Source organism: Pseudophryne corroboree, chromosome 8 (genome assembly GCF_028390025.1).
Source record: "Pseudophryne corroboree isolate aPseCor3 chromosome 8, aPseCor3.hap2, whole genome shotgun sequence".
Lineage (NCBI taxonomy): Eukaryota > Metazoa > Chordata > Amphibia > Anura > Myobatrachidae > Pseudophryne > Pseudophryne corroboree.
Window position 1 is genome coordinate 87,833,013 of NC_086451.1, and position 27,099 is coordinate 87,860,111.

The following is a 27,099-nucleotide window of genomic DNA, read 5'->3' on the forward strand; positions in this document are numbered from 1 at the left end:
TCTTCTGTACGCGGTGCCTGTACGCCGAAAGTGTCCCGCAATTCTTCTGGCCACCGACAGCATCTCTTGCACGCCCCTGTCGTTTTTTAAATAATTCTGCACCACCAAATTCAAGGTATGTGCAAAACATGGGACGTGCTGGAATTTGCCCAGATGTAATGCACGCACAATATTGCTGGCGTTGTCCGATGCCACAAATCCCCAGGAGAGTCCAATTGGGGTAAGCCATTCTGCGATGATCTTCCTCAGTTGCCGTAAGAGGTTTTCAGCTGTGTGCGTATTCTGGAAAGCGGTGATACAAAGCGTAGCCTGCCTAGGAACGAGTTGGCGTTTGCGAGATGCTGCTACTGGTGCCGCCGCTAATGTTCTTGCAGCGGGAGGCAATACATCTACCCAGTGGGCTGTCACAGTCATGTAGTCCTGAGTCTGCCCTGCTCCACTTGTCCACATGTCCGTGGTTAAGTGGACATTGGGTACAACTGCATTTTTTAGGCCTCAGTTATCCGCTTTGCAACAGGATGACTGCTGTGATATTTCATCTTCCTCGCAAAGGACTGTTGGACAGTCAATTGCTTACTGGAAGTAGTACAAGTGGTCTTCCGACTTCCCCTCTGGGATGACGATCGACTCCCAGCAGCAACAACAGCAGCGCCAGCAGCAGTAGGCGTTACACTCAAGGATGCATCGGAGGAATCCCAGGCAGGAGAGGACTCGTCAGACTTGCCAGTGACATGGCCTGCAGGACTATTGGCTTTCCTGGGTAAGGAGGAAATTGACACTGAGGGAGTTGGTGGTGTGGTTTGCGCGAGCTTGGTTACAAGAGGAAGGGATTTACTGGTCAGTGGACTGCTTCCGCTGTCGCCCAAAGTTTTTGAACTTGTCACTGACTTATTATGAATGCGCTGCAGGTGACGTATAAGGGAGGATGTTCCGAGGTGGTTAACGTCCTTACCCCTACTTATTACAGCTTGACAAAGGCAACACACGGCTTGACACCTGTTGTCCGCATTTCTGTTGAAATACTTCCACACTGAAGAGCTGATTTTTTTGGTATTTTCACCAGGCATGTCAATGGCCATATTCCTCCCACGGACAACAGGTGTCTTCCCGGCTGCCTGACTTAAACAAACCACCTCACCATCAGAATCCTCCTTGTCAATTTCCTCCCCAGCGCCAGCAACACCCATATCCTCATCCTGGTGTACTTCAACACTGACATCTTTAATTTCACTATCAGGAACTGGACTGCGGGTGCTCCTTTCAACACTTGCAGGGGGCGTGCAAATGGTGGAAGGCACAAGCTCTTCCCGTCCAGTGTTGGGAAGGTCAGGCATCGCAACCGACACAATTGGACTCTCCTTTGGGATTTGTGATTTCGAAGAAAGCACAGTTCTTTGCTGTGCTTTTGCCGCAAGTCTTTTCTTTTTTCTAGCGAGAGGATGAGTGCTTCCATCCTCATGTGAAGCTGAACCACTAGCCATGAACATAGGCCAGGGCCTCAGCCGTTCCTTGCCACTCCGTGTCGTAAATGGCATATTGGCAAGTTTACGCTTCTCCTCAGACGCTTTTAATTTTGATTTTTGGGTAATTTTTTTACTGATCTTTTGTGTTTTGGATTTTACATGCTCTGTACTATGACATTGGGCATCGGCCTTGGCAGACGACGTTGATGGCATTTCATCGTCTCGGCCATGACTAGTGGCAGCAGCTTCAGCACAAGGTGGAAGTGGATCTTGATCTTTCCCTATTTTTTTAACCTCCACATTTTTGTTCTCCATATTTTGCGCACAACTAAAAGCCACCACAGGTATACAATGTAGATGGGTGGATAGTATAGTATTATATTACTTATGGACGACGAGTGACGACACAGAGGTAGGTACAGCCGTGGCCTACCGTACTGCTGCTTATATATATAATATACTGTATAACGGACCTGGTGGACACTGTCAGCAGACTGCTAAACTAGGATGAAGAAAAAAAAACACCACAGGTATACAATGTAGATGGATGGATAGTATAGTATTATATTACTTATGGACGACGAGTGACGACACAGAGGTAGGTACAGCCGTGGCCTACCGTACTGCTGCTTATATATATATAATATACTGTATAACGGACCTGGTGGACACTGTCAGCAGACTGCTAAACTAGGATGAAGAAAAAAAAACACCACAGGTATACAATGTAGATGGATGGATAGTATAGTATATTACTTATGGACGACGAGTGACGACACAGAGGTAGGTACAGCCGTGGCCTACCGTACTTCTGCTTATATATATAATATACTGTATAACGGACCTGGTGGACACTGTCAGCAGACTGCTAAACTAGTATGAAGAAAAAAAAAATACCACAGGTATACAATGTAGATGGATGGATAGTATAGTATTATATTACTTATGGACGACGAGTGACGACACAGAGGTAGGTACAGCCGTGGCCTACCGTACTGCTGCTTATATATATAATATACTGTATAACGGACCTGGTGGACACTGTCAGCAGACAGCTAAACTAGTATGAAGGAAAAAACAACAGCACAGGTATACAATGTAGATGGATGGATAGTATAGTATTATATTACTTATGGACGACGAGTGCACTGACGACACAGAGGTAGGTACAGCCGTGGCCTACCGTACTGCTGCTTATATATATAATATACTGTATAACGAACCTGGTGGACACTGTCAGCAGACTGCTAAACTAGGATGAAGAAAAAAAAAACACCACAGGTATACAATGTAGATGGATGGATAATATAGTATTATATTACTTATGGACGACGAGTGACGACACAGAGGTAGGTACAGCTGTGGCCTACCGTACTGCTGCTTATATATATAATATACTGTATAACGGACCTAGTGGACACTGTCAGCAGACTGCTAAACTAGTATGAAGGAAAAAAAAATACCACAGGTATACAATGTAGATGGATGGATAGTATAGTATTATATTACTTATGGACGACGAGTGACGACACAGAGGTAGGTACAGCCGTGGCCTACCGTACTGCTGCTTATATATATAATATACTGTATAACGGACCTGGTGGACACTGTCAGCAGACTGCTAAACTAGTATGAAGGAAAAAACAACAGCACAGGTATACAATGTAGATGGATGGATAGTATAGTATTATATTACTTATGGACGACGAGTGCACTGACGACACAGAGGTAGGTACAGCCGTGGCCTACCGTACTGCTGCTTATATATATAATATACTGTATAACGAACCTGGTGGACACTGTCAGCAGACTGCTAAACTAGGATGAAGAAAAAAAAAACACCACAGGTATACAATGTAGATGGATGGATAATATAGTATTATATTACTTATGGACGACGAGTGACGACGCAGAGGTAGGTACAGCTGTGGCCTACCGTACTGCTGGTTATATATATAATATACTGTATAACGGACCTAGTGGACACTGTCAGCAGACTGCTAAACTAGTATGAAGAAAAAAAAACACCACAGGTATACAATGTAGATGGATGGATAGTATAGTATTATATTACTTATGGACGACGAGTGACGACACAGAGGTAGGTACAGCCGTGGCCTACCGTACTGCTGCTTATATATATAATATACTGTATAACGGACCTGGTGGACACTGTCAGCAGACTGCTAAACTAGTATGAAGAAAAAAAAAACACCACAGGTATACAATGTAGATGGATGGATAGTATAGTATTATATTACTTATGGACGACGAGTGCACTGACGACACAGAGGTAGGTACAGCCGTGGCCTACCGTACTGCTGCTTATATATATAATATACTGTATAACGGACCTGGTGGACACTGTCAGCAGACTGCTAAACTAGGATGAAGAAAAAAAAAAACACAGGAGTGTTTTTCAGGCAGACAAACGTATACTGGACTGGTGGTCACTGTCAGCAAAACTGTGCACTGTACTCCTGCTATAACTGCTCCCCAGTCCCCACAATTAGGCAGTGTGAGCAGAGCAGTGCACTCAGCACAGATATATCATGCAGCAGTGCAGCACACTGAGTGAGCACAAATATGGTGGTCGGAGCGTTTTTTTCAGGCAGAGAAACAAAGGATTAAACTCACTGGTGGTATAATCAAAACCCTGCACTGTACTCCCTAACAGCTGCTCCCCGTCCCCAATCCTCCCCACAATTATAACTAACTAAGTCACTCTGTGTTCTACTATAACGGAGAGGACGTCAGCCACGTCCTCTCCCTATCAATCTCAATGCACGTGTGAAAATGGCGGCGACGCGCGGCTCCTTATATAGAATCCGAGTCTCGCGAGAATCCGACAGCGGGATGATGACGTTCGGGCGCGCTCGGGTTAACCGAGCAAGGCGGGAGGATCCGAGTCGCTCGGACCCGTGTAAAAAAAAGGTGAAGTTCGGGCGTGTCGGATTCCGAGGATCCGAACCCGCTCATCACTACTAATAAGGCCCCAGCCCCTTCCTGTCATTATGACATCACAGCCGCATCACAATGCAGCTGAGGCCAGGGTGATGTCACAGACTGTTAGAGTGTTAGCATTTTGATAGGTAGTTTTTGGCGGAGAAAGACATGCAGAGATGTTCTCGTGCTTACAGACATTTTTGTGGATATTTCTCATTATTACGGCTGGTCAGGGAGCACCTATTGTGGCAACTGAAGGTAAGCGCCATCTTCCTTATTGTAAGAGTTGTTACTAAGTACAAATAAACGATATTATTTGGCCAAATAGAGCCATAGACACAAGTATACCTCAGCATTTATAAGGGCGCACAGTACATAATACACAACATACAGACCTCTACAAGCATGACATACATACAACTGTACTGTCTATATCACACCCTATATAGCGCTAGTTACATACTGAGTGTTATACTAAATATACTGTGTGAGAATAGTACTGGGGTGACATGTGTGACTTACACAGGCCTACTCACCTGTGCCTATAGCAGGTGTAGGCGTGAGCGGGCACCAGGCTGGGGGAACGAGGAAGGTCTCTAACCTCCGTTTTCCCCGGGCAGGCAGCGGCGGTACATGGCGGGAAGTGGCATCGCGGCGTGCTTCCGTCACGGAGGGGCTTGCATCCGCTGGGATTCAAGCCCCTCCAATCGCGTCGCGGCCATTTGAATTTGGCACCGGGCGTGAGCCAATCGCGGCTCGCGCCCGGTCAGCCAATAAGAACGGGCCGCGACAAGCCAATCAGGGCTCGTCGCATCATAGCTCCGCCCCCTCCCAGCGTCATATAACAGACGCTGCGGAGCGGGAGCAGTCAGTTGGGCGCCGGAGTGGTGAAGAGCTCCAGAAGAGAAGAAGACGGCGGAAGAAGGCCTGGCAATGACGGAAGAAGCGGCGGCGGGAAGAAGAGGAAGTGGTGGCCGGAGAAGGAGAAGAAGCGGCGGCGGAAAGAAGAGGAGCTGGAGCCCAGGATCCAGCGCGGAGGTCCGGCGGAGAGTGCTGCAGTGTGTGGGTAGCAAAAGAGCTGACGAAGCTCCCCACTGCAGCCTCTCCCTACGGCCAGGGTAAGCAGCCTCGTGCCAAGCGTGGACTCCCCGTAGACCACCAGGGTGTCAGGCAGTAGGCCTGTGGCCACAGACGGGCAATAGATCTGAGCGGCAGGTAGGAAAAGAGGGGCCCCGCACAATTAAGTAATCCTGGCATTAGGCCGGGATTACTAATTCCCCCCAAGTAGGCAGGCACTAGGCCTGTGACGCAGTAAGGAGGGAGTTCACAACCAACATAAGTAGACTTGGTATTAGGCCAAGTCTACACCCCACCTCCATTTGGCAGGCAGGCACTAGGCCTGAGGCTACAGTCAGGTGCTAGGCCTGTGGCAGTTAGGAGGAAGGCGTCCACAACCAGCATAAGTAGACTTGGTATTAGGCCAAGTCTACACCCCACTTGACAGGCAGGCACTAGGCCTGAGGCTGCAGTCAGGCACTAGGCCTGTGGCACAGTTAGGAGTAAGGAGGCCACAACTGGTACAAGTAGCCTTGGCATTAGGCCAAGGCTACCTCTCACCTGAAGGGCAGGCGCTAGGCCTGCGGCCCTAGGGAGGCGGGCATTAGGCCTGAGGGGTAATATTGACATTTGGCCACGGTAAGGATAGGATTGAGTTGTGATCTCTACTGTAGGGAGCTCTAGTCCGGGGTTGGCACATCGTCACCACTTTGGGGTCTGGAGGAACTGTGGAGAGACTGTCCGGCCTCCCACGGTCATTTCCGTGACTCTAGAGTGTGCGGCGCCCTCCCATAGAGGATTGGGTTGCACCAGCACTTATCCTCCAGGCGCGAAGCAGCTGAATCTTCACCAGACCGGACTAGAGAGGTAATTCACATTTCGTGCTATTGTCATTCTGCCACCCTGTATATGCTTGTACTGTTTGCTGGAGTTAGATAAAGTAGCTAACCAGGTTGTACTGTTTAGAATTTAAAGTAAATTGGCTCAGTTCCGTTGTTTGCCGTTTATTAGTTTGTAGGGAGGCTGCTGTCATTCTCTTTCCAGGAACAGCGACTCACGGCAGGCAAGCTGACAAGAGTTCCAGTGTGAGTATACTCTGTGTGTGTGTGTCTTGGTTCGCATTGAGCGTCGGTTGGCGAAACCCGGCTAGGCCTAGCGGGCTCGCTTTCACCTAGGTGCGCAAGTGCCGAGTAGGTGACGTTTGGGTGGCTGAGGCCCGCGGGCCAGTGATGACATTCACCTAACCGGTGAATGTCGCGGCCACCCCGGTGTGCCAACTTTCCCCGTCGTGGAAGGAGTGGGCACACGGTGACAATGTCTCTTTTCCCCTAGCTGTCGTCCCTCCAGGCTGGGTCCGCTGACTATGCCGGTGTCCAGGGGACAGAAGACCCTTATGTTCCTATAGACACAGGTAACTAACAGTGATGAAAGTCAGACATATATGTGCTATGTGTTAGTAATAGGGATCAGTGGGGACAGGGACGGCATCTGTGTGTGTGAGGGGGGTAAGTTACATCTGCTGGCAGCAACTGGGTGAGTTTGGGGCATCATTTGCCTAGTATTGCCTAGGGCTGGAGCTAGAGACTGAAGACAAGAAGGAATCTGAAAATGGAAAAATCTATTTTGTTAAAATCCACGCACCCTGGGAGGTCCTCTCCACCTACGCGGAGGTGCTGAACATTAAGGTGCCCATTAAGGAGAATGACCTGGACGACAAAGCTGGCAACCCTTTGAATTACGTGTTGAAGCTCTTCAGACTGCCGGACAAAGTCATGAACCCGGAGCCGGACTATTTCACCGCCCCATTCAGCAAGCAGCGACAGGAGCTGTTCCTCATCCATGATGAGAACACGTTCTTCTCCCCGGCCACCAGGAACAGGATAGTGTATTACATCCTCTCCCGCTGCCCGTACGGAACATCAGAAGATAAGAGAAAGTTTGGACTGAAGAGGCTACTGAGCAACGGGACTTACAACGCCACCTTTCCACTCCATGATTGTCAGTACTGGAAGAAGTCTCCGGAGGAGAAGTGCGACAATGAGCGCTACACCCTGTACAGTCATTGGGCTAGGTTTGGCAAGTTTTACAAAGAGCAGCCTCTGGACCTCATTAGGAAATATTACGGAGAGAAGATCGGAATCTATTTTGCCTGGCTGGGTTTCTACACGGAAATGTTATTTTATGCTGCGGTTGTGGGATTTTTATGCTTCCTTTATGGCTTGGTAACCATGGATGACAGCAACAGTAGTAAAGAAATCTGTGATAAGGACATTGGCGGTCAGATTATCATGTGTCCTTTATGCGATCAGAGATGTGAGTTCTGGAGGCTAAACTCCACCTGTGAACCCTCGCAGTATTCTCATTTGTTTGATAATGTGGCAACGCTTTTCTTTGCAATATTCATGGGAATATGGGTAACTTTGTTCTTGGAGTTTTGGAAGCGGAGACAGGCCAGGCTGGAGTACGAATGGGACTTGGTGGATTTTGAAGAACAGCAACAACTTCAGCTAAGACCGGAATATGAAGCCAAATGTACTCAGAAGGAAAAAAATCCAGTCACTCAGGAGCTGGAGCCTTACCTGCCCGTAACTACCAAGGTAGCACGGTTCTGCTTCTCTGGAACCATGGTGCTCTTCTGGATCACCCTGATCATAGCCAGCATGATCGCGGTTATAGTGTATCGGCTGGCCGTCTATGCTGCGTTCACCAGCGTCATGGAGAACAACGACACGCTGGAACCCATCAGCGGATTGCTGACCCCGCAGCTGGCCACCTCAGTGACCGCGTCCTGTCTGAACTTTATCATGATCATGATCCTGAACTTCCTGTATGAACGCGTGGCGATCTGGATTACCGACATGGAAATCCCGAGGACGCACCTGGAGTACTAGAACCGCCTCACCATGAAAATGTTCCTCTTCCAGTTTGTCAATTACTATTCGTCTTGTTTCTACGTGGCTTTCTTCAAGGGCAAGTTTGTGGGTTTCCCCGGAGAATACACCTATATGTTCAGCCGCTGGCGCAATGAGGAGTGCGATCCGGACGGCTGTCTGATAGAACTCACCACTCAGCTCACTATCGTCATGGCTGGAAAGCAGATCTGGGGGAATATTCAAGAGGCCCTTGTTCCGTGGATGATGAACTGGTGGAGGAGACGGAAAACCACTCACAGCCCAGAGAATTTATACAGCCGCTGGGAGCAGGACTACGAGCTGCAGGTGTTTGGTCCTCTGGGCCTCTTCTATGAATACCTTGTAATGGTAATTCAGTTTGGGTTCATCATGTTGTTCGTGGCGTCTTTCCCACTGCCGCCGCTTCTCGCTCTGCTCAACATCATCCTGGAAATCCGCGTTGACTCCTGGAAACTGACCACACAGTTCAGGCGCCCGTTTGTGGCCAAAGCCCACAGCATCGGGGTGTGGCAGGAGATCCTGAACGCAGTGGCCATTCTGTCCGTGGTGACGAATGCTTTTATTGTCGCCTTTACTTCCGACATGATCCCCCGCCTGGTGTACTATTACGCCTACTCGGAAAGCGGTGATTCGGGTTATATCAGCAGCAGTCTGTCCGTGTTTAACATCAATGATTTCAATAACATCAGCATGCCGCTGGAGAATATAATGAATGTTACATTTTGCAGGTACAGAGACTATCGTTATCCTCCCGACCACGAGAAGAGATACTTACACACCATGCAGTTCTGGCATATACTGGCTGCAAAAATGGCATTTATAATAATTATGGAGGTAAAAACACCATCTTCATGCTTGTATATCTGAGTCTCTCATCTCTCTCTGGCTACACTTTTCACACCCCAAGGAAGTTTGTCTGCAAATGTCTGTGACCCTTCTTCAATGCAAAATAACCTCTGTTAATTAGCTGAACTTCTGATTGCATACCTCCCCCTTTGCGAGCTGATATAGTTGGAGCATTTAAGAGCAATATTATCAAGGCCTGCAGTCAGGACTTGGCCTACTTGCAATTGTGAAGAATGCATTTGTTAAGAATGTGTTTTAAGAATGGAGTTAGAACCGGAGTTTGAACTGGATTTGGACTACGCTAAAATCTCGAATAAAACAATTTCCCCAAACACTGCAACTCAGGACCATCATGTGGCCTCTCCTCACCTCTGCCTTGAGAACACCAGGACCAATGCCTACTACTTCTCTGTCCAAGAACATCATGACTGCCCCCAAGACTACCCCTCAAGCTGAGCAGGGAACTGAGGGGCGTGCGCATCAGGACCAGATTTTGCTGGGTCAGTTCCATTGGACATTAGTGTGCTACCCACACTCTCACACCCACCTGCACTGCTCCCCACACTCTCACACCCACCCGCACTGCTCTCTTGTGACCAGGACATTTATCATTTTCACAAATTAATGTTTTCCTGCAAATGTGTCTTTCTCTTCTTTCTTCTTACAGGGTACTTTCCCCCCACTGTGTGCTATTCCTGTAATGTGTACCTCCATTGGTTGCACACCCTGCCAGCAGTAACCTACACAGTGCGCCTCACATGGCTGCCTCGGATGGTTCCTCCATGGGCAGGGTGTGCTTCATTTGGATCTTTCCATGCAGGGTATAGCATACTCCTACACACGTGTCAGTTTTCCCATAAATGCATTTGGCCCTTGTATGGCTCATCTCCCACTGTGTAACCTTCGTAGTGCGCCCAACATGGCTGCCTTATCTGGTAAACTTGTGGATGGGATAAAAAATACATGGACCTGATGGTTTTATTGGAACCCTACTCTGAACCTAAGGACTCTGCAATCTCCCCGTTTTGTGTTCTCTTCTAGGGGTGGACTATTCCACCCTGGGTAATCCTACGCAGTGCGCCTAAGATGGCTGACGCACCTGGTACCTTGTGTGGGTGGAATACACAACCCCTGGAGGTTATTACCAAAAATGCTTACACCAACCCTGCATTATGCTTTCTGTCTTTATTGTCTGTGTGGTTTATCTTTTGATGTAATACTTAAATCTTCTGTATTATGTGCATTGTTTGAGTTCTAGTTGGCGCCGCGGATGGCTGCCTCGGTGCTGCTCTGCCAAGCAGCCTTTGTGTTTAGTCTTACATGTATAATATGTCTAATATGTTGAGTCTATTGTACAGTTGCAATGTGCAGTATCAAGTCATACGTGTGATGTGTGTAATGTATGCTATGTTCTTCCCCCTTCTTATGCTATGTACTCCCCCTTCATGTTGCTGCTTGGCGATGCATTGTACCACAAAGAATTCCTAGTGTACGTGAGTACACCTGGCCAATAAAGCTGATTCTGATTCTATTGCGCTTATGCCCATAAATCAGCTTTGTGCTGAAGAATATAATATATCAGCAGGTGCAGAGTACTCAGTGAGTCATTCCCAGGTTAGGGCGCAGGTTACTCCCCAAAATACATGTGACGGTTACACACCATCAGGGGCAAACGCAGGATTTCTAGGAAATGATATACGCTGAGCTTCAGCATATTCTGCACTTACTAGTGACAACAAAGCTGTTTTCAGAATTGTTTCATATAAGGAATTGATCCATGTGTAACACGGCTGTAAATGACATGACGCTTATTCACCGAACCTGTTTCTTTCTTGCAGGATTCCTGATTGCCGCTACATGTTTCTGCTTCTTCTCATTGGCGGTAATGCTGGCCTTCTGCATTTACATCTGGTAAATCAGTGATATCATTTACAGATAAAGGGCCCTATTCAAAGTTGTTAACAAACCGAAAAAGCCCACTAATGGGCAAAACCATGTGCACTGCAGGTGGGGTAGGTGTAACATGTGCAGAGAGAGTTGGATTTGGGTGGGGTGTGTTCAAATGGAAATCTACATTGCAGTGTAAAAATAAAGCAGCCAGTATTTACCCTGCACAGAAACAATATAACCCACCCAATTCTAACTCTCTCCGGACATGTTACATCTGCCCTACCCACAGTGCAACATGATTTTACCCATTAGTGGGCTTTTTTGGTTTGCTAATAAACCTGAATAACATTCAATGTTACAGTTTATTTACCTACAGTAGACAACAGGAGTATTAGTTATTACCAGTATAATAGAAAGGGTTAATACAGGCACTCTGCTGTCAGCGTATGAGAATATGATTTTACTGACACACTAATAGACAGTAATATGCTATATTAGCACAGCCAATAGAGTGACAATAACTTGCAGACCTGTCCCTTTTATCAGAACTCTTGTTTGCACTTAGCAGGATATATAGTGTAAAGTAGAACACAACCAGTCCTGCATTGCTGTGCTATACTGTGATATCATAGGCTGCCCTGTGTTCCTGTGCTGTACTGTAATACATTATGCTACCGTGTTATATAATGTGCCTCTATACACTGCACTGTGAAATGCCTAATAAGGCCCCAGCCCCTTCCTGTCATTATGACATCACAGCCGCATCACAATGCAGCTGAGGCCAGGGTGATGTCACAGACTGTTAGAGTGTTAGCATTTTGATAGGTAGTTTTTGGCGAAGAAAGACATGCAGAGATGTTCTCGTGCTTACAGACATTTTTGTGGATATTTCTCATTATTACGGCTGGTCAGGGAGCACCTATTGTGGCAACTGAAGGTAAGCGCCATCTTCCTTATTGTAAGAGTTGTTACTAAGTACAAATAAATGATATTATTTGGCCAAATAGAGCCATAGACACAAGTATACCTCAGCATTTATAAGGGCGCACAGTACATAATACACAACATACAGACCTCTACAAGCATGACATACATACAACTATACTGTCTATATCACACCCTATATAGCGCTAGTTACATACTGAGTGTTATACTAAATATACTGTGTGAGAATAGTACTGGGGTGACATGTGTGACTTACACTGGCCTACTCACCTGTGCCTATAGCAGGTGTAGGTGTGAGCGGGCACCAGGCTGGGGAACGAGGGAGGTCTCTTACTTCCGTTTTCCCCGGGCAGGCAGCGGCGGTACGCGGCTGGAAGTGGCATCGCGGCGCGCTTCCGTCATGGAGGGGCTTGCATCCGCTGGGATACAAGCCCCTCCAATCGCGTCGCGGCCATTTGAATTTGGCACCGGGCGTGAGCCAATTGCGGCTCGCGCCTGGTCAGCCAATAAGAACGGGCCGCGACAAGCCAATCAGGGCCCGTCGCATCATAGCTCCGCCCCCTCCCAGCGTCATATAACAGACGCTGCGGAGCGGGAGCAGTCAGTTGGGCGCCGGAGACGGAGTGGTGAAGAGCTCCAGAAGAGAAGAAGACGGCGGAAGAAGGCCTGGCAATGACGGAAGAAGCGGCGGCGGGAAGAAGAGGAAGTGGTGGCCGGAGAAGGAGAAGAAGCGGCGGCGGAAAGAAGAGGAGGTGGAGCCCGGGATCCAGCGCGGAGGGCCGGCGGAGAGTGCTGCAGAGTGTGGGTAGCAAAAGCGCTGACGAAGCTCCCCACTGCAGCCTCGCCCTACGGACAGGGTAAGCAGCCTCGTGCCAAGCGTGGACTCCCCGTAGACCACCAGGGTGTCAGGCAGTAGGCCTGTGGCCACAGACGGACAATAGATCCGAGCATCAGGTAGGAAAAGAGGGGCCCCGCACAATTAAGTGATCCTGGCATTAGGCCGGGATTACTAATTCCCCCCCAGTAGGCAGGCACTAGGCCTGTGACGCAGTAAGGAGGGAGTTCACAACCAACATAAGTAGACTTGGTATTAGGCCAAGTCTACACGCCACCTCCATTTGGCAGGCAGGCACTAGGCCTGAGGCTACAGTCAGGTGCTAGGCCTGTGGCAGTTAAGAGGAAGGCGTCCACAACCAGCATAAGTAGACTTGGCATTAGGCCAAGTCTACACCCCACTTGACAGGCAGGCACTAGGCCTGAGGCTGCAGTCAGGCACTAGGCCTGTGGCACAGTTAGGAGTAAGGAGGCCACAACTGGTACAAGTAGCCTTGGCATTAGGCCAAGGCTACCTCTCACCTGAAGGGCAGGCGCTATGCCTGCGGCCCTAGAGAGGCGGGCATTAGGCCCGAGGGGTAATATTGACATTTGGCCACGGTAAGGATAGGATTGGATTGTGATCTCTACTGTAGGGAGCTCTAGTCCGGGGTTGGCACATCGTCACCACTTTGGGGTCTTGAGGAACTGTGGAGAGACTGTCCGGCCTCCCACGGTCATTTCCGTGACTCTAGAGTGTGCGGAACCCCCCCAGAGAGGGGATTGGGTTGCACCAGCACTTATCCTCCAGGCGCGAAGCAGCTGAATCTTCACCAGACCGGACTAGAGAGGTAATTCACATTTCGTGCTATTGTCATTCTGCCACCCTGTATTTGCTTGTACTGTTTGCTGGAGTTAGATAAAGTAGCTAACCAGGTTGTACTGTTTAGAATTTAAAGTAAATTGGCTCAGTTCCGTTGTTTGCCGTTTATTAGTTTGTAGGGAGGCCGCTGTCATTCTCTTTCCAGGAACAGCGACTCACGGCAGGCAAGCTGACAAGAGTTCCAGTGTGAGTATACTCTGTGTGTGTGTGTCTTGGTTCGCATTGAGCGTCGGTTGGCGAAACCCGGCTAGGCCTAGCGGGCTCGCTTTCACCTAGGTGCGCAAGTGCCGAGTAGGTGACGTTTGGGTGGCTGAGGCCCGCGGGCCAGTGATGACATTCACCTAACCGGTGAACGTCGCGGCCACCCCGGTGTGCCAACTTTCCCCGTCGTGGAAGGAGTGGGCACACGGTGACAATGTCTCTTTTCCCCTAGCTGTCGTCCCTCCAGGCTGGGTCCGCTGACTATGCCGGTGTCCAGGGGACAGAAGACCCTTATGTTCCTATAGACACAGGTAACTAACAGTGATGAAAGTCAGACATATATGTGCTATGTGTTAGTAATAGGGATCAGTGGGGACAGGGACGGCATCTGTGTGTGTGAGGGGGGTAAGTTACATCTGCTGGCAGCAACTGGGTGAGTTTGGGGCATCATTTGCCTAGTATTGCCTAGGGCTGGAGCTAGAGACTGAAGACAAGAAGGAATCTGAAAATGGAAAAATCAATTTTGTTAAAATCCACGCACCCTGGGAGGTCCTCTCCACCTACGCGGAGGTGCTGAACATTAAGGTGCCCATTAGGGAGAATGACCTGGACGACAAAGCTGGCAACCTTTTGAATTACGTGTTGAAGCTCTTCAGACTGCCGGACAAACTCATGAACCCGGAGCCGGACTATTTCACCGCCCCATTCAGCAAGCAGCGACAGGAGCTGTTCCTCATCCATGATGAGAACACGTTCTTCTCCCCGGCCACCAGGAACAGGATAGTGTATTACATCCTCTCCCGCTGCCCGTACGGAACATCAGAAGATAAGAGAAAGTTTGGACTGAAGAGGCTACTGAGCAACGGGACTTACAACACCACCTTTCCACTCCATGATTGTCAGTACTGGAAGAAGTCTCCGGAGGAGAAGTGCGACAATGAGCGCTACACCCTGTACAGTCATTGGGCTAGGTTTGGCAAGTTTTACAAAAAGCAGCCTCTGGACCTCATTAGGAAATATTACAGAGAGAAGATCGGAATCTATTTTGCCTGGCTGGGTTTCTACACGGAAATGTTATTTTATGCTGCAGTTGTGGGATTTTTATGCTTCCTTTATGGCTTGGTAACCATGGATGACAGCAACAGTAGTAAAGAAATCTGTGATAAGGACATTGGTGGTCAGATTATCATGTGTCCTTTATGCGATCAGAGATGTGAGTTCTGGAGGCTAAACTCCACCTGTGAACCCTCGCAGTATTCTCATTTGTTTGATAATGTGGCAACGCTTTTCTTTGCAATATTCATGGGAATATGGGTAACTTTGTTCCTGGAGTTTTGGAAGCGGAGACAGGCCAGGCTGGAGTACGAATGGGACTTGGTGGATTTTGAAGAAGAACAGCAACAACTTCAGCTAAGACCGGAATATGAAGCCAAATGTACTCAGAAGGAAAAAAATCCAGTCACTCAGGAGCTGGAGCCTTACCTGCCCGTAACTAGCAAGGTAGCACGGTTCTGCTTCTCTGGAACCATGGTGCTCTTCTGGATCACCCTGATCATAGCCAGCATGATCGCGGTTATAGTGTATCGGCTGGCCGTCTATGCTGCGTTCGTCAACGTCATGGAGAACAACGACACGCTGGAACCCATCAGCGGATTGCTGACCCCGCAGCTGGCCACCTCAGTGACAGCTTCCTGTCTGAACTTTATCATGATCATGATCCTGAACTTCCTGTATGAACGCGTGGCGATCTGGATTACCGACATGGAAATCCTGAGGACGCACCTGGAGTACGAGAACCGCCTCACCATGAAAATGTTCCTCTTCCAGTTCGTCAATTACTATTCGTCTTGTTTCTACGTGGCTTTCTTCAAGGGCAAGTTTGTGGGTTTCCCCGGAGAATACACCTATATGTTCAGCCGCTGGCGCAATGAGGAGTGCGATCCGGCCGGCTGTCTGATAGAACTCACCACTCAGCTCACTATCGTCATGGCTGGAAAGCAGATCTGGGGGAATATTCAAGAGGCCCTTGTTCCGTGGATGATGAACTGGTGGAGGAGACGGAAAACCACTCACAGCCCAGAGAATTTATACAGCCGCTGGGAGCAGGACTACGAGCTGCAGGTGTTTGGTCCTCTGGGCCTCTTCTATGAACACCTTGAAATGGTAATTCAGTTTGGGTTCATCACGTTGTTCGTGGCGTCTTTCCCACTGGCGCCGCTTCTCGCTCTGCTCAACAACATCCTGGAAATCCGCGTTGACTCCTGGAAACTGACCACGCAGTTCAGGCGCCCGTTTGTGGCCAAAGCCCACAGCATCGGGGTGTGGCAGGAGATCCTGAACGCAGTGGCCATTCTGTCCGTGGTGACGAATGCTTTTATTGTCGCCTTTACTTCCGACATGATCCCCCGCCTGGTGTACTATTATGCCTACTCGGAAAGCGGCGATTCGGGTTATATCAGCAGCAGTCTGTCCGTGTTTGACATCAATGATTTCAATAACATCAGCATGCCGCTGGAGAATATAATGAATGTTACATTTTGCAGGTACAGAGACTATCGTTATCCTCCCGACCACGAGAAGAGATACTTACACACCATGCAGTTCTGGCATATACTGGCTGCAAAAATGGCATTTATAATAATTATGGAGGTAAAAACACCATCTTCATGCTTGTATAGCTGAGTCTCTCATCTCTCTCTGGCTACAGTTTTCACACCCCAAGGAAGTTTGTCTGCAAATGTCTGTGACCCTTCTTCAATGCAAAATAACCTCTGTTAATTAGCTGAACTTCTGATTGCATACCTCCCCCTTTGCGAGCTAATATAGTTGGAGCATTTAAGAGCAATATTATCAAGGCCTGCAGTCAGGACTTGGCCTGCTTGCAATTGTGAAGAATGCATTTGTTAAGAATGTGTTTTAAGAATGGAGTTAGAACCGGAGTTTGAACTGGATTTGGACTACGCTAAAATCTCGAATAAAACAATTTCCCCAAACACTGCAACTCAGGACCATCATGTGGCCTCTCCTCACCTCTGCCTTGAGAACACCAGGACCAATGCCTACTACTTCTCTGTCCAAGAACATCATGACTGCCCCCAAGACTACCCCTCAAGCTGAGCAGGGAACTGAGGGGCGTGCGCATCAGGACCAGATTTTGCTGGGTCAGTTCCATTGGACATTAGTGTGCTCCCCACACTCTCACACCCACCTGCACTGCTCCCCACACTCTCACACCCACCCGCACTGCTCTCTTGAGACCAGGACATTTATCATTTTCACAAATTAATGTTTTCCTGCAAATGTGTCTTTCTCTTCTTTCTTCTTACAGGGTACTTTCCCCCCACTGTGTGCTATTCCTGTAATGTGTACCTCCATTGGTTGCACACCCTGCCAGCAGTAACCTACACAGTGCGCCTCACATGGCTGCCTCGGATGGTTCCTCCATGGGCAGGGTGTGCTTCATTTGGATCTTTCCATGCAGGGTATAGCATACTCCTACACACGTGTCAGTTTTCCCATAAATGCATTTGGCCCTTGTATGGCTCATCTCCCACTGTGTAACCTTCGTAGTGCGCCCAACATGGCTGGCTTATCTGGTAAACTTGTGGATGGGATGAAAAATACATGGACCTGATGGTTTTATTGGAACCCTACTCTGAACCTAAGGACTCTGCAATCTCCCCGTTTTGTGTTCTCTTCTAGGGGTGGACTATTCCACCCTGGGTAATCCTACGCAGTGCGCCTAAGATGGCTGCCACACCTGGTACCTTGTGAGGGTGGAATACACAACCCCTGGAGGTTATTACCAAAAATGCTTACACCAACCCTGCATTATGCTTTCTGTCTTTATTGTCTGTGTGGTTTATCTTTTGATGTAATACTTAAATCTTCTGTATTATGTGCATTGTTTGAGTTCTAGTTGGCGCCGCGGATGGCTGCCTCGGTGCTGCTCTGCCAAGCAGCCTTTGTGTTTAGTCTTACATGTATAATATGTCTAATATGTTGAGTCTATTGTACAGTTGCAATGTGCAGTATCAACTCATACGTGTGATGTGTGTAATGTATGCTATGTTCTTCCCCCTTCTTATGCTATGTACTCCCCCTTCATGTTGCTGCTTGGCGATGCATTGTACCACAAAGAATTCCTAGTGTACGTGAGTACACCTGGCCAATAAAGCTGATTCTGATTCTATTGCGCTTATGCCCATAAATCAGCTTTGTGCTGCAGAATATAATATATCAGCAGGTGCAGAGTACTCAGTGAGGCATTCCCAGGTTAGGGCGCAGGTTACTCCCCAAAATACATGTGACGGTTACACACCATCAGGGGCAAACGCAGGATTTCTAGGAAATGATATACGCTGAGCTTCAGCATATTCTGCACTTACTAGTGACAACAAAGCTGTTTTCAGAATTGTTTTATATAAGGAATTGATCCACGTGTAACACGGCTGTAAATGACATGACGCTTATTCACAGAACCTGTTTCTTTCTTGCAGGATTGCTGATTGCCGCTACATGTTTCTGCTTCTTCTCATTGGTGGTAATGCTGGCCTTCTGCATTTACATCTGGTAACTCAGTGATATCATTTACAGATAAAGGGCCCTATTCAAAGTTGTTATCAAACTGAAAAAGCCCACTAATGGGCAAAACCATGTGCACTGCAGGTGGGGCAGGTGTAACATGTGCAGAGAGAGTTGGATTTGGGTGGGGTGTGTTCAAACGGAAATCTACATTGCAGTGTAAAAATAAAGCAGCCAGTATTTACCCTGCACAGAAACAATATTACCCACCCAATTCTAACTCTCTCCGGACATGTTACATCTGCCCTACCCACAGTGCAACATGATTTTACCCATTAGTGGGCTTTTTTGGTTTGCTAATAAACCTGAATAACATTCAATGTTACAGTTTATTTACCTACAGTAGACAACAGGAGTATTAGTTATTACCAGTATAATAGAAAGGGTTAATACAGGCCCTCTGCTGTCAGCGTATGAGAATATGATTTTACTGACACACTAATAGACAGTAATATGCTATATTAGCAAAGCCAATAGAGTGACAATAACTTGCAGACCTGTCCCTTTTATCAGAACTCTTGTTTGCACTTAGCAGGATATATAGTGGAAAGTAGAACACAACCAGTCCTGCATTGCTGTGCTATACTGTGATATCATAGGCTGCCCTGTGTTCCTGTGCTGTACTGTAATACATTATGCTACCGTGTTATATAATGTGCCTCTATACACTGCACTGTGAAATGCCTAATAAGGCCCCAGCCCCTTCCTGTCATTATGACATCACAGCCGCATCACAATGCAGCTGAGGCCAGGGTGATGTCACAGACTGTTAGAGTGTTAGCATTTTGATAGGTAGTTTTTGGTGGAGAAAGACATGCAGAGATGTTCTCGTGCTTACAGACATTTTTGTGGATATTTCTCATTATTACGGCTGGTCAGGGAGCACCTATTGTGGCAACTGAAGGTAAGCGCCATCTTCCTTATTGTAAGAGTTGTTACTAAGTACAAATAAACGATATTATTTGGCCAAATAGAGCCATAGACACAAGTATACCTTAGCATTTATAAGGGCGCACAGTACATAATACACAACATACAGACCTCTACAAGCATGACATACATACAACTATACTGTCTATATCACACCCTATATAGCGCTAGTTACATACTGAGTGTTATACTAAATATCAAACACAATATTCCTGGCGCTGCAATTGTCGGTTTTGATAGCAGCTCTCTCAGGGGTAATAGGTCATTTACCCCAATATAGACCAAAAAAAAAAATGCAATATGAGAGTGCGCTTTTCAAATCCCATGTAGATTTTATTAATTTACATATAAGGTATATGGAACATAGGAGGAATATAATGAAAGGGGCAAAACACCCCCTATCAGACCATGTTATACAATGCCAAAATGGGAAATGGGAAAACACGACCATGATAGGTATTGAACAAGTAAAAATTACAAACAGAGGAGGGGACCGATTCAATAGGCTTCGTAGGCGAGAGGCTTATTGGATATTTAGAATGGACACCATGGTCCCATTGGGTCTTAATGATACTGTTGAATTAAATGGGGTATAGAAAGGTATATATACATATAGTCTCCTCTTAGGATTATACATGTCAGTCTGGTAGTCCGTCGACATATAAACAGCTCATAAGATCATGATATGGAATCTGAATACTCAGTACGTGGCATACATGGTATGACAATACATGTAATAGATATTATATTATAGCTATATTTGGTTGATTTCTTTATTATACATGTATTTGCATAATTGTGTCGCAAATTAGAGGGATATGAGTGGGTATGCCAATTCATTATATCCATCATAATTATAGGTTAAAAGGGAAAGTTTTGTGTATTTTTGTGTTCTAAATGTACTTTTTGGAGAATACTAGCAAATATGATGATATCTGGAATGAGAAAAATATGAGAAATATGAGAAATCTCTTTATATATATATATATGTTTGATTATATGAGTATATTGGTCTGCTATTAGTGATATCAGGGCGGTAATGGCATGATTAATTAAGTAAATATGTATATATGTGTGTTTAATGTGAGATGAATACACATATATATATAAGATCTGATCGCAATTATGGGATACATATCAGGTGTCGCTATGTAATTATGGTGAAAATTAAAATCTAAGCCTGATTTTGATAAATAGTAATTGTGATCGATATTGTTGTTTTTATTTATTTATGTTTGGAGATAGCGATCCTGATTACATGTATGCGTGTCTCTAGTTTTATTTATTCTTTAATTATTATTATTATTATTTTTACTATATACTATTATTATTTTCTTTAATTAATTATTTATTTATATGGAGTGGTTCTTATATACAATGGCTCTTCTATATAAATGTAATTCTAATATTGTGGCTCTAATATTGTGACTCTAAAGAAAGTAATTAATTGTTTTGCTGCAGGTATGCATAATTCATGATTAGTGAATACATATTAATAGGGTAGCATATGGTTAATAAGAAAGAAGAACTGTGAAATGTGATTACTGCACATGTGTATATCATTTACATGGCTATTTAAAGGAGGTAGCAGAGAGTAGGGATATTGACACTGAGGAAGCCGCCGATGCTCTCGAGTAGGCGGGGAAACGCGTCTGTCATACACTCTCACGGAGACCGCAGCACTCTGCACATCAGTTGGCCGGCGATTACAAACACCCCGAAGGTGAGGGGAAGTGTGTGCCTTCACTGCCCGACATAAGTCCGCGAACCTCCACTAAGGCTGACGAGGAAAAATACCAGCCGTACGGCTAGGCGCCGGGAGGGTAAGAACGGCGAGTGATACATAAAGTGATTCCCCTCCAGAGAAAACGGACAGTGGCGAGAAACACTAACCAGGAGGGACGCCGTATGCATGCTCTTAAGGTGGACAACAGAGATATTCTGTATGGTATACAAATTTTAAATTGATACATAGTACTTTTAATCAGTTACAGCTGTAACAAAATCAATTCATGAACTGCCTAAATGGAACTGTTCAACTGTGAGGAAGGCTGTGGTTTAGATTATTATTAACCACCTGCTTGGCTTTAATTGCTAACAAATACAACTGGTGCAATAAGCTGCTAAACGTTCTTATACATATCTGGATTTGGGCAGAGTGACTTAGGTGATTGAAGTATTGGGATAAAAATTCAGCACAATGAGAATATAAGCATTTAGGATTGTTTATCTTTTATATCAAATTGAACTAAGCTTTTTATGTAGCCGGCCGGCAAATTATATATAATTGTGTTTATACTAAATATACTGTGTGAGAATAGTACTGGGGTGACATGTGTGACTTACACAGGCCTACTCACCTGTGCCTATAGCAGGTGTAGGTGTGAGCGGGCACCAGGCTGGGGGAACGAGGGAGGTCTCTTACCTCCGTTTTCCCCGGGCAGGCAGCGGCGGTACGTGGCGGGAAGTGGCATCGCGGCGCGCTTCCGTCACGGAGGGGCTTGCATCCGCTGGGATTCAAGCCCCTCCAATCGCGTCGCGGCCATTTGAATTTGGCACCGGGCGTGAGCCAATCGCGGCTCGCGCCCGGTCAGCCAATAAGAACGTGCCGCGACAAGCCAATCAGGGCACGTCGCATCATAGTTCCGCCCGCCCCCAGCGTCATATAACAGACGCTGCGGAGCGGGAGCAGTCAGTTGGGCGCCGTAGACGGAGTGGTGAAGAGCTCCAGAAGAGAAGAAGACGGCGGAAGAAGGCCTGGCAATGACGGAAGAAGCGGCGGCGGGAAGAAGAGGAAGTGGTGGCCAGAGAAGGAGAAGAAGCGGCGGCGGAAAGAAGAGAAGGAGGAGCCCGGGATCCAGCGCGGAGGTCCGGCGGAGAGTGCTGCAGTGTGTGGGTAGCAAAAGAGCTGACGAAGCTCCCCACTGCAGCCTCTCCCTACGGCCAGGGTAAGCAGCCTCGTGCCAAGCGTGGACTCCCCGTAGACCACCAGGGTGTCAGGCAGTAGGCCTGTGGCCACAGACGGGCAATAGATCCGAGCAGCAGGTAGGAAAAGAGGGGCCCCGCACAATTAAGTAATCCTGGCATTAGGCCGGGATTACTAATTCCCCCCCAGTAGGCAGGCACTAGGCCTGTGACGCAGTAAGGAGGGAGTTCACAACCAACATAAGTAGACTTGGTATTAGGCCAAGTCTACACCCCACCTCCATTTGGCAGGCAGGCACTAGGCCTGAGGCTACAGTCAGGTGCTAGGCCTGTGGCAGTTAGGAGGAAGGCGTCCACAACCAGCATAAGTAGACTTGGTATTAGGCCAAGTCTACACCCCACTTGACAGGCAGGCACTAGGCCTGAGGCTGCAGTCAGGCACTAGGCCTGTGGCACAGTTAGGAGTAAGGAGGCCACAACTGGTACAAGTAGCCTTGGCATTAGGCCAAGGCTACCTCTCACCTGAAGGGCAGGCGCTAGGCCTGCGGCCCTAGGGAGGCGGGCATTAGGCCCGAGGGGTAATATTGACATTTGGCCACGGTAAGGATAGGATTGGGTTGTGATCTCTACTGTAGGGAGCTCTAGTCCGGGGTTGGCACATCTTCACCACTTTGGGGTCTGGAGGAACTGTGGAGAGACTGTCCGGCCTCCCACGGTCATTTCCGTGACTCTAGAGTGTGCGGCGCCCCCCCAGAGAGGGGATTGGGTTGCACCAGCACTTATCCTCCAGGCGCGAAGCAGCTGAATCTTCACCAGACCGGACTAGAGAGGTTTTTCACATTTCGTGCTATTGTCATTCTGTCACCCTGTATTTGCTTGTACTGTTTGCTGGAGTTAGATAAAGTAGCTAACCAGGTTGTACTGTTTAGAATTTAAAGTAAATTGGCTCAGTTCCGTTGTTTGCCGTTTATTAGTTTGTAGGGAGGCTGCTGTCATTCTCTTTCCAGGAACAGCGACTCACGGCAGGCAAGCTGACAAGAGTTCGAGTGTGAGTATACTCTGTGTGTGTGTGTCTTGGTTCGCATTGAGCGTCGGTTGGCGAAACCCGGCTAGGCCTAGCGGGCTCGCTTTCACCTAGGTGCGCAAGTGCCGAGTAGGTGACGTTTGGGTGGCTGAGGCCCGCGGGCCAGTGATGACATTCACCTAACCGGTGAACGTCGCAGCCACCCCGGTGTGCCAACTTTCCCCGTCGTGGAAGGAGTGGGCACACGGTGACAATGTCTCTTTTCCCCTAGCTGTCGTCCCTCCAGGCTGGGTCCGCTGACTATGCCGGTGTCCAGGGGACAGAAGACCCTTATGTTCCTATAGACACAGGTAACTAACAGTGATGAAAGTCAGACATATATGTGCTATGTGTTAGTAATAGGGATCAGTGGGGACAGGGACGGCATCTGTGTGTGTGAGGGGGGTAAGTTACATCTGCTGGCAGCAACTGGGTGAGTTTGGGGCATCATTTGCCTAGTATTGCCTAGGGCTGGAGCTAGAGACTGAAGAAAAGAAGGAATCTGAAAATGGAAAAATCAATTTTGTTAAAATCCACGCACCCTGGGAGGTCCTCTCCACCTACGCGGAGGTGCTGAACATTAAGGTGCCCACTAAGGAGAATGACCTGGACAACAAAGCTGGCAACCTTTTGAATTACGTGTTGAAGCTCTTCAGACTGCCGGACAAACTCATGAACCCGGAGCCGGACTATTTCACCGCCCCATTCAGCAAGCAGCGACAGGAGCTGTTCCTCCTCCATGATGAGAACACGTTCTTCTCCCCGGCCACCAGGAACAGGATAGTGTATTACATCCTCTCCCGCTGCCCGTATGGAACATCAGAAGATAAGAGAAAGTTTGGACTGAAGAGGCTACTGAGCAACGGGACTTACAACGCCACCTTTCCACTCCATGATTGTCAGTACTGGAAGAAGTCTCCGGAGGAGAAGTGCGACAATGAGCGCTACACCCTGTACAGTCATTGGGCTAGGTTTGGCAAGTTTTACAAAGAGCAGCCTCTGAACCTCATTAGAAAATATTACGGAGAGAAGATCGGAATCTATTTTGCCTGGCTGGGTTTCTACACGGAAATGTTATTTTATGCTGCGGTTGTGGGATTTTTATGCTTCCTTTATGGCTTGGTAACCATGGATGACAGCAACAGTAGTAAAGAAATCTGTGATAAGGACATTGGTGGTCAGATTATCATGTGTCCTTTATGCGATCAGAGATGTGAGTTCTGGAGGCTAAACTCCACCTGTGAACCCTCGCAGTATTCTCATTTGTTTGATAATGTGGCAACGCTTTTCTTTGCAATATTCATGGGAATATGGGTAACTTTGTTCCTGGAGTTTTGGAAGCGGAGACAGGCCAGGCTGGAGTACGAATGGGACTTGGTGGATTTTGAAGAAGAACAGCAACAACTTCAGCTAAGACCGGAATATGAAGCCAAATGTACTCAGAAGAAAAAAAATCCAGTCACTCAGGAGCTGGAGCCTTACCTGCCCGTAACTAGCAAGGTAGCACGGTTCTGCTTCTCTGGAACCATGGTGCTCTTCTGGATCACCCTGACCATAGCCAGCATGATCGCGGTTATAGTTTATCTGCTGGCCGTCTGTGCTGCGTTCGCCAGCGTCATGGAGAACAACGACACGCTGGAACCCATCAGCGGATTGCTGACCCCGCAGCTGGCCACCTCAGTGACAGCTTCCTGTCTGAACTTTATCATGATCATGATCCTGAACTTCCTGTATGAACGCGTGGCGATCTGGATTACCGACATGGAAATCCTGAGGACGCACCTGGAGTACGAGAACCGCCTCACCATGAAAATGTTCCTCTTCCAGTTCGTCAATTACTATTCGTCTTGTTTCTACGTGGCGTTCTTCAAGGGCAAGTTTGTGGGTTTCCCCGGAGAATACACCTATATGTTCAGCTGCTGGCGCAATGAGGAGTGCGATCCGGCCGGCTGTCTGATAGAACTCACCACTCAGCTCACTATCGTCATGGCTGGAAAGCTGATCTGGGGGAATATTCAAGAGGCCCTTGTTCCGTGGATGATGAACTGGTGGAGGAGACGGAAAACCACTCACAGCCCAGAGAATTTATACAGCCGCTGGGAGCAGGACTACGAGCTGCAGGTGTTTGGTCCTCTGGGCCTCTTCTATGAATACCTTGAAATGGTAATTCAGTTTGGGTTCATCATGTTGTTCGTGGCGTCTTTCCCACTGGCGCCGCTTCTCGCTCTGCTCAACAACATCCTGGAAATCCGCGTTGACTCCTGGAAACTGACCACGCAGTTCAGGCGCCCGTTTGCGGCCAAAGCCCACAGCAACGGGGTGTGGCAGGAGATCCTGAACGCAGTGGCCATTCTGTCCGTGGTGACGAATGCTTTTATTGTCGCCTTTACTTCCGACATGATCCCCCGCCTGGTGTACTATTACGCCTACTCGGAAAGCGGCGATTCGGGTTATATCAGCAGCAGTCTGTCCGTGTTTGACATCAATGATTTCAATAACATCAGCATGCCGCTGGAGAATATAATGAATGTTACATTTTGCAGGTACAGAGACTATCGTTATCCTCCCGACCACGAGAAGAGATACTTACACACCATGCAGTTCTGGCATATACTGGCTGCAAAAATGGCATTTATAATAATTATGGAGGTAAAAACACCATCTTCATGCTTGTATAGCTGAGTCTCTCATCTCTCTCTGGCTACAGTTTTCACACCCCAAGGAAGTTTGTCTGCAAATGTCTGTGACCCTTCTTCAATGCAAAATAACCTCTGTTAATTAGCTGAACTTCTGATTGCATACCTCCCCCTTTGCGAGCTGATATAGTTGGAGCATTTAAGAGCAATATTATCAAGGCCTGCAGTCAGGACTTGGCCTGCTTGCAATTGTGAAGAATGCATTTGTTAAGAATGTGTTTTAAGAATGGAGTTAGAACCGGAGTTTGAACTGGATTTGGACTACGCTAAAATCTCGAATAAAACAATTTCCCCAAACACTGCAACTCAGGACCATCATGTGGCCTCTCCTCACCTCTGCCTTGAGAACACCAGGACCAATGCCTACTACTTCTCTGTCCAAGAACATCATGACTGCCCCCAAGACTACCCCTCAAGCTGAGCAGGGAACTGAGGGGCGTGCGCATCAGGACCAGATTTTGCTGGGTCAGTTCCATTGGACATTAGTGTGCTCCCCACACTCTCACACCCACCTGCACTGCTCCCCACACTCTCACACCCACCCGCACTGCTCTCTTGAGACCAGGACATTTATCATTTTCACAAATTAATGTTTTCCTGCAAATGTGTCTTTCTCTTCTTTCTTCTTACAGGGTACTTTCCCCCCACTGTGTGCAATTCCTGTAATGTGTACCTCCATTGGTTGCACACCCTGCCAGCAGTAACCTACACAGTGCGCCTCACATGGCTGCCTCGGATGGTTCCTCCATGGGCAGGGTGTGCTTCATTTCGATCATTCCATGCAGGGTATAGCATACTCCTACACACGTGTCAGTTTTCCCATAAATGCATTTGGCCCTTGTATGGCTCATCTCCCACTGTGTAACCTTCGTAGTGCACCCAACATGGCAGCCTTATCTGGTAAACTTGTGGATGGGATGAAAAATACATGGACCTGATGGTTTTA

General features: G+C 47.6%; 3 protein-coding genes across 3 annotated transcripts; all 3 read left to right on the forward strand.

Moving 5' to 3' along the window:
- Nucleotides 1–6,910: 6,910 nt before the first annotated feature.
- On the forward strand, nucleotides 6,911–9,381 carry LOC134948661 (anoctamin-5-like). The gene is given in 1 exon segment (XM_063936779.1): nucleotides 6,911–9,381. A coding segment is annotated over 1 exon segment (2,007 nt). The 5' UTR covers nucleotides 6,911–7,237; the 3' UTR covers nucleotides 9,245–9,381.
- Nucleotides 9,382–12,730: 3,349 nt separating this feature from the next.
- LOC134949766 (anoctamin-5-like) lies at nucleotides 12,731–16,637 on the forward strand. The gene is made up of 3 exons (XM_063938505.1): nucleotides 12,731–12,859; nucleotides 14,188–14,266; nucleotides 14,425–16,637. Exons 1-3 carry the CDS (start codon nucleotides 12,731–12,733, stop codon nucleotides 16,635–16,637), a joined length of 2,421 nt encoding a protein of 806 aa, XP_063794575.1.
- A 3,281-nt stretch (nucleotides 16,638–19,918) lies between these two features.
- On the forward strand, nucleotides 19,919–26,160 carry LOC134949767 (anoctamin-5-like). The gene is made up of 3 exons (XM_063938506.1): nucleotides 19,919–19,936; nucleotides 23,690–23,768; nucleotides 23,927–26,160. Exons 1-3 carry the CDS (start codon nucleotides 19,919–19,921, stop codon nucleotides 26,137–26,139), a joined length of 2,310 nt encoding a protein of 769 aa, XP_063794576.1. The 3' UTR covers nucleotides 26,140–26,160.
- Nucleotides 26,161–27,099: the final 939 nt, after the last annotated feature.

What these genes read in the sequence shown, in the direction of transcription:
- LOC134949767 (XM_063938506.1), top strand. An exon ending in TTATGTTCCTATAGACACAG is followed by an intron (nt 23,769 to 23,926) that starts GTAACTAACAGT and finishes AGTATTGCCTAG; the next exon opens with GGCTGGAGCTAGAGACTGAA.
- LOC134949766 (XM_063938505.1), top strand. Translation starts at nt 12,731, where the DNA reads ATGACGGAAGAAGCGGCGGCGGGAAGAAGAGGAAGTGGTGGCCGGAGA. An exon ending in GGCGGAGAGTGCTGCAGAGT is followed by an intron (nt 12,860 to 14,187) that starts GTGGGTAGCAAA and finishes CTTTTCCCCTAG; the next exon opens with CTGTCGTCCCTCCAGGCTGG. An exon ending in TTATGTTCCTATAGACACAG is followed by an intron (nt 14,267 to 14,424) that starts GTAACTAACAGT and finishes AGTATTGCCTAG; the next exon opens with GGCTGGAGCTAGAGACTGAA.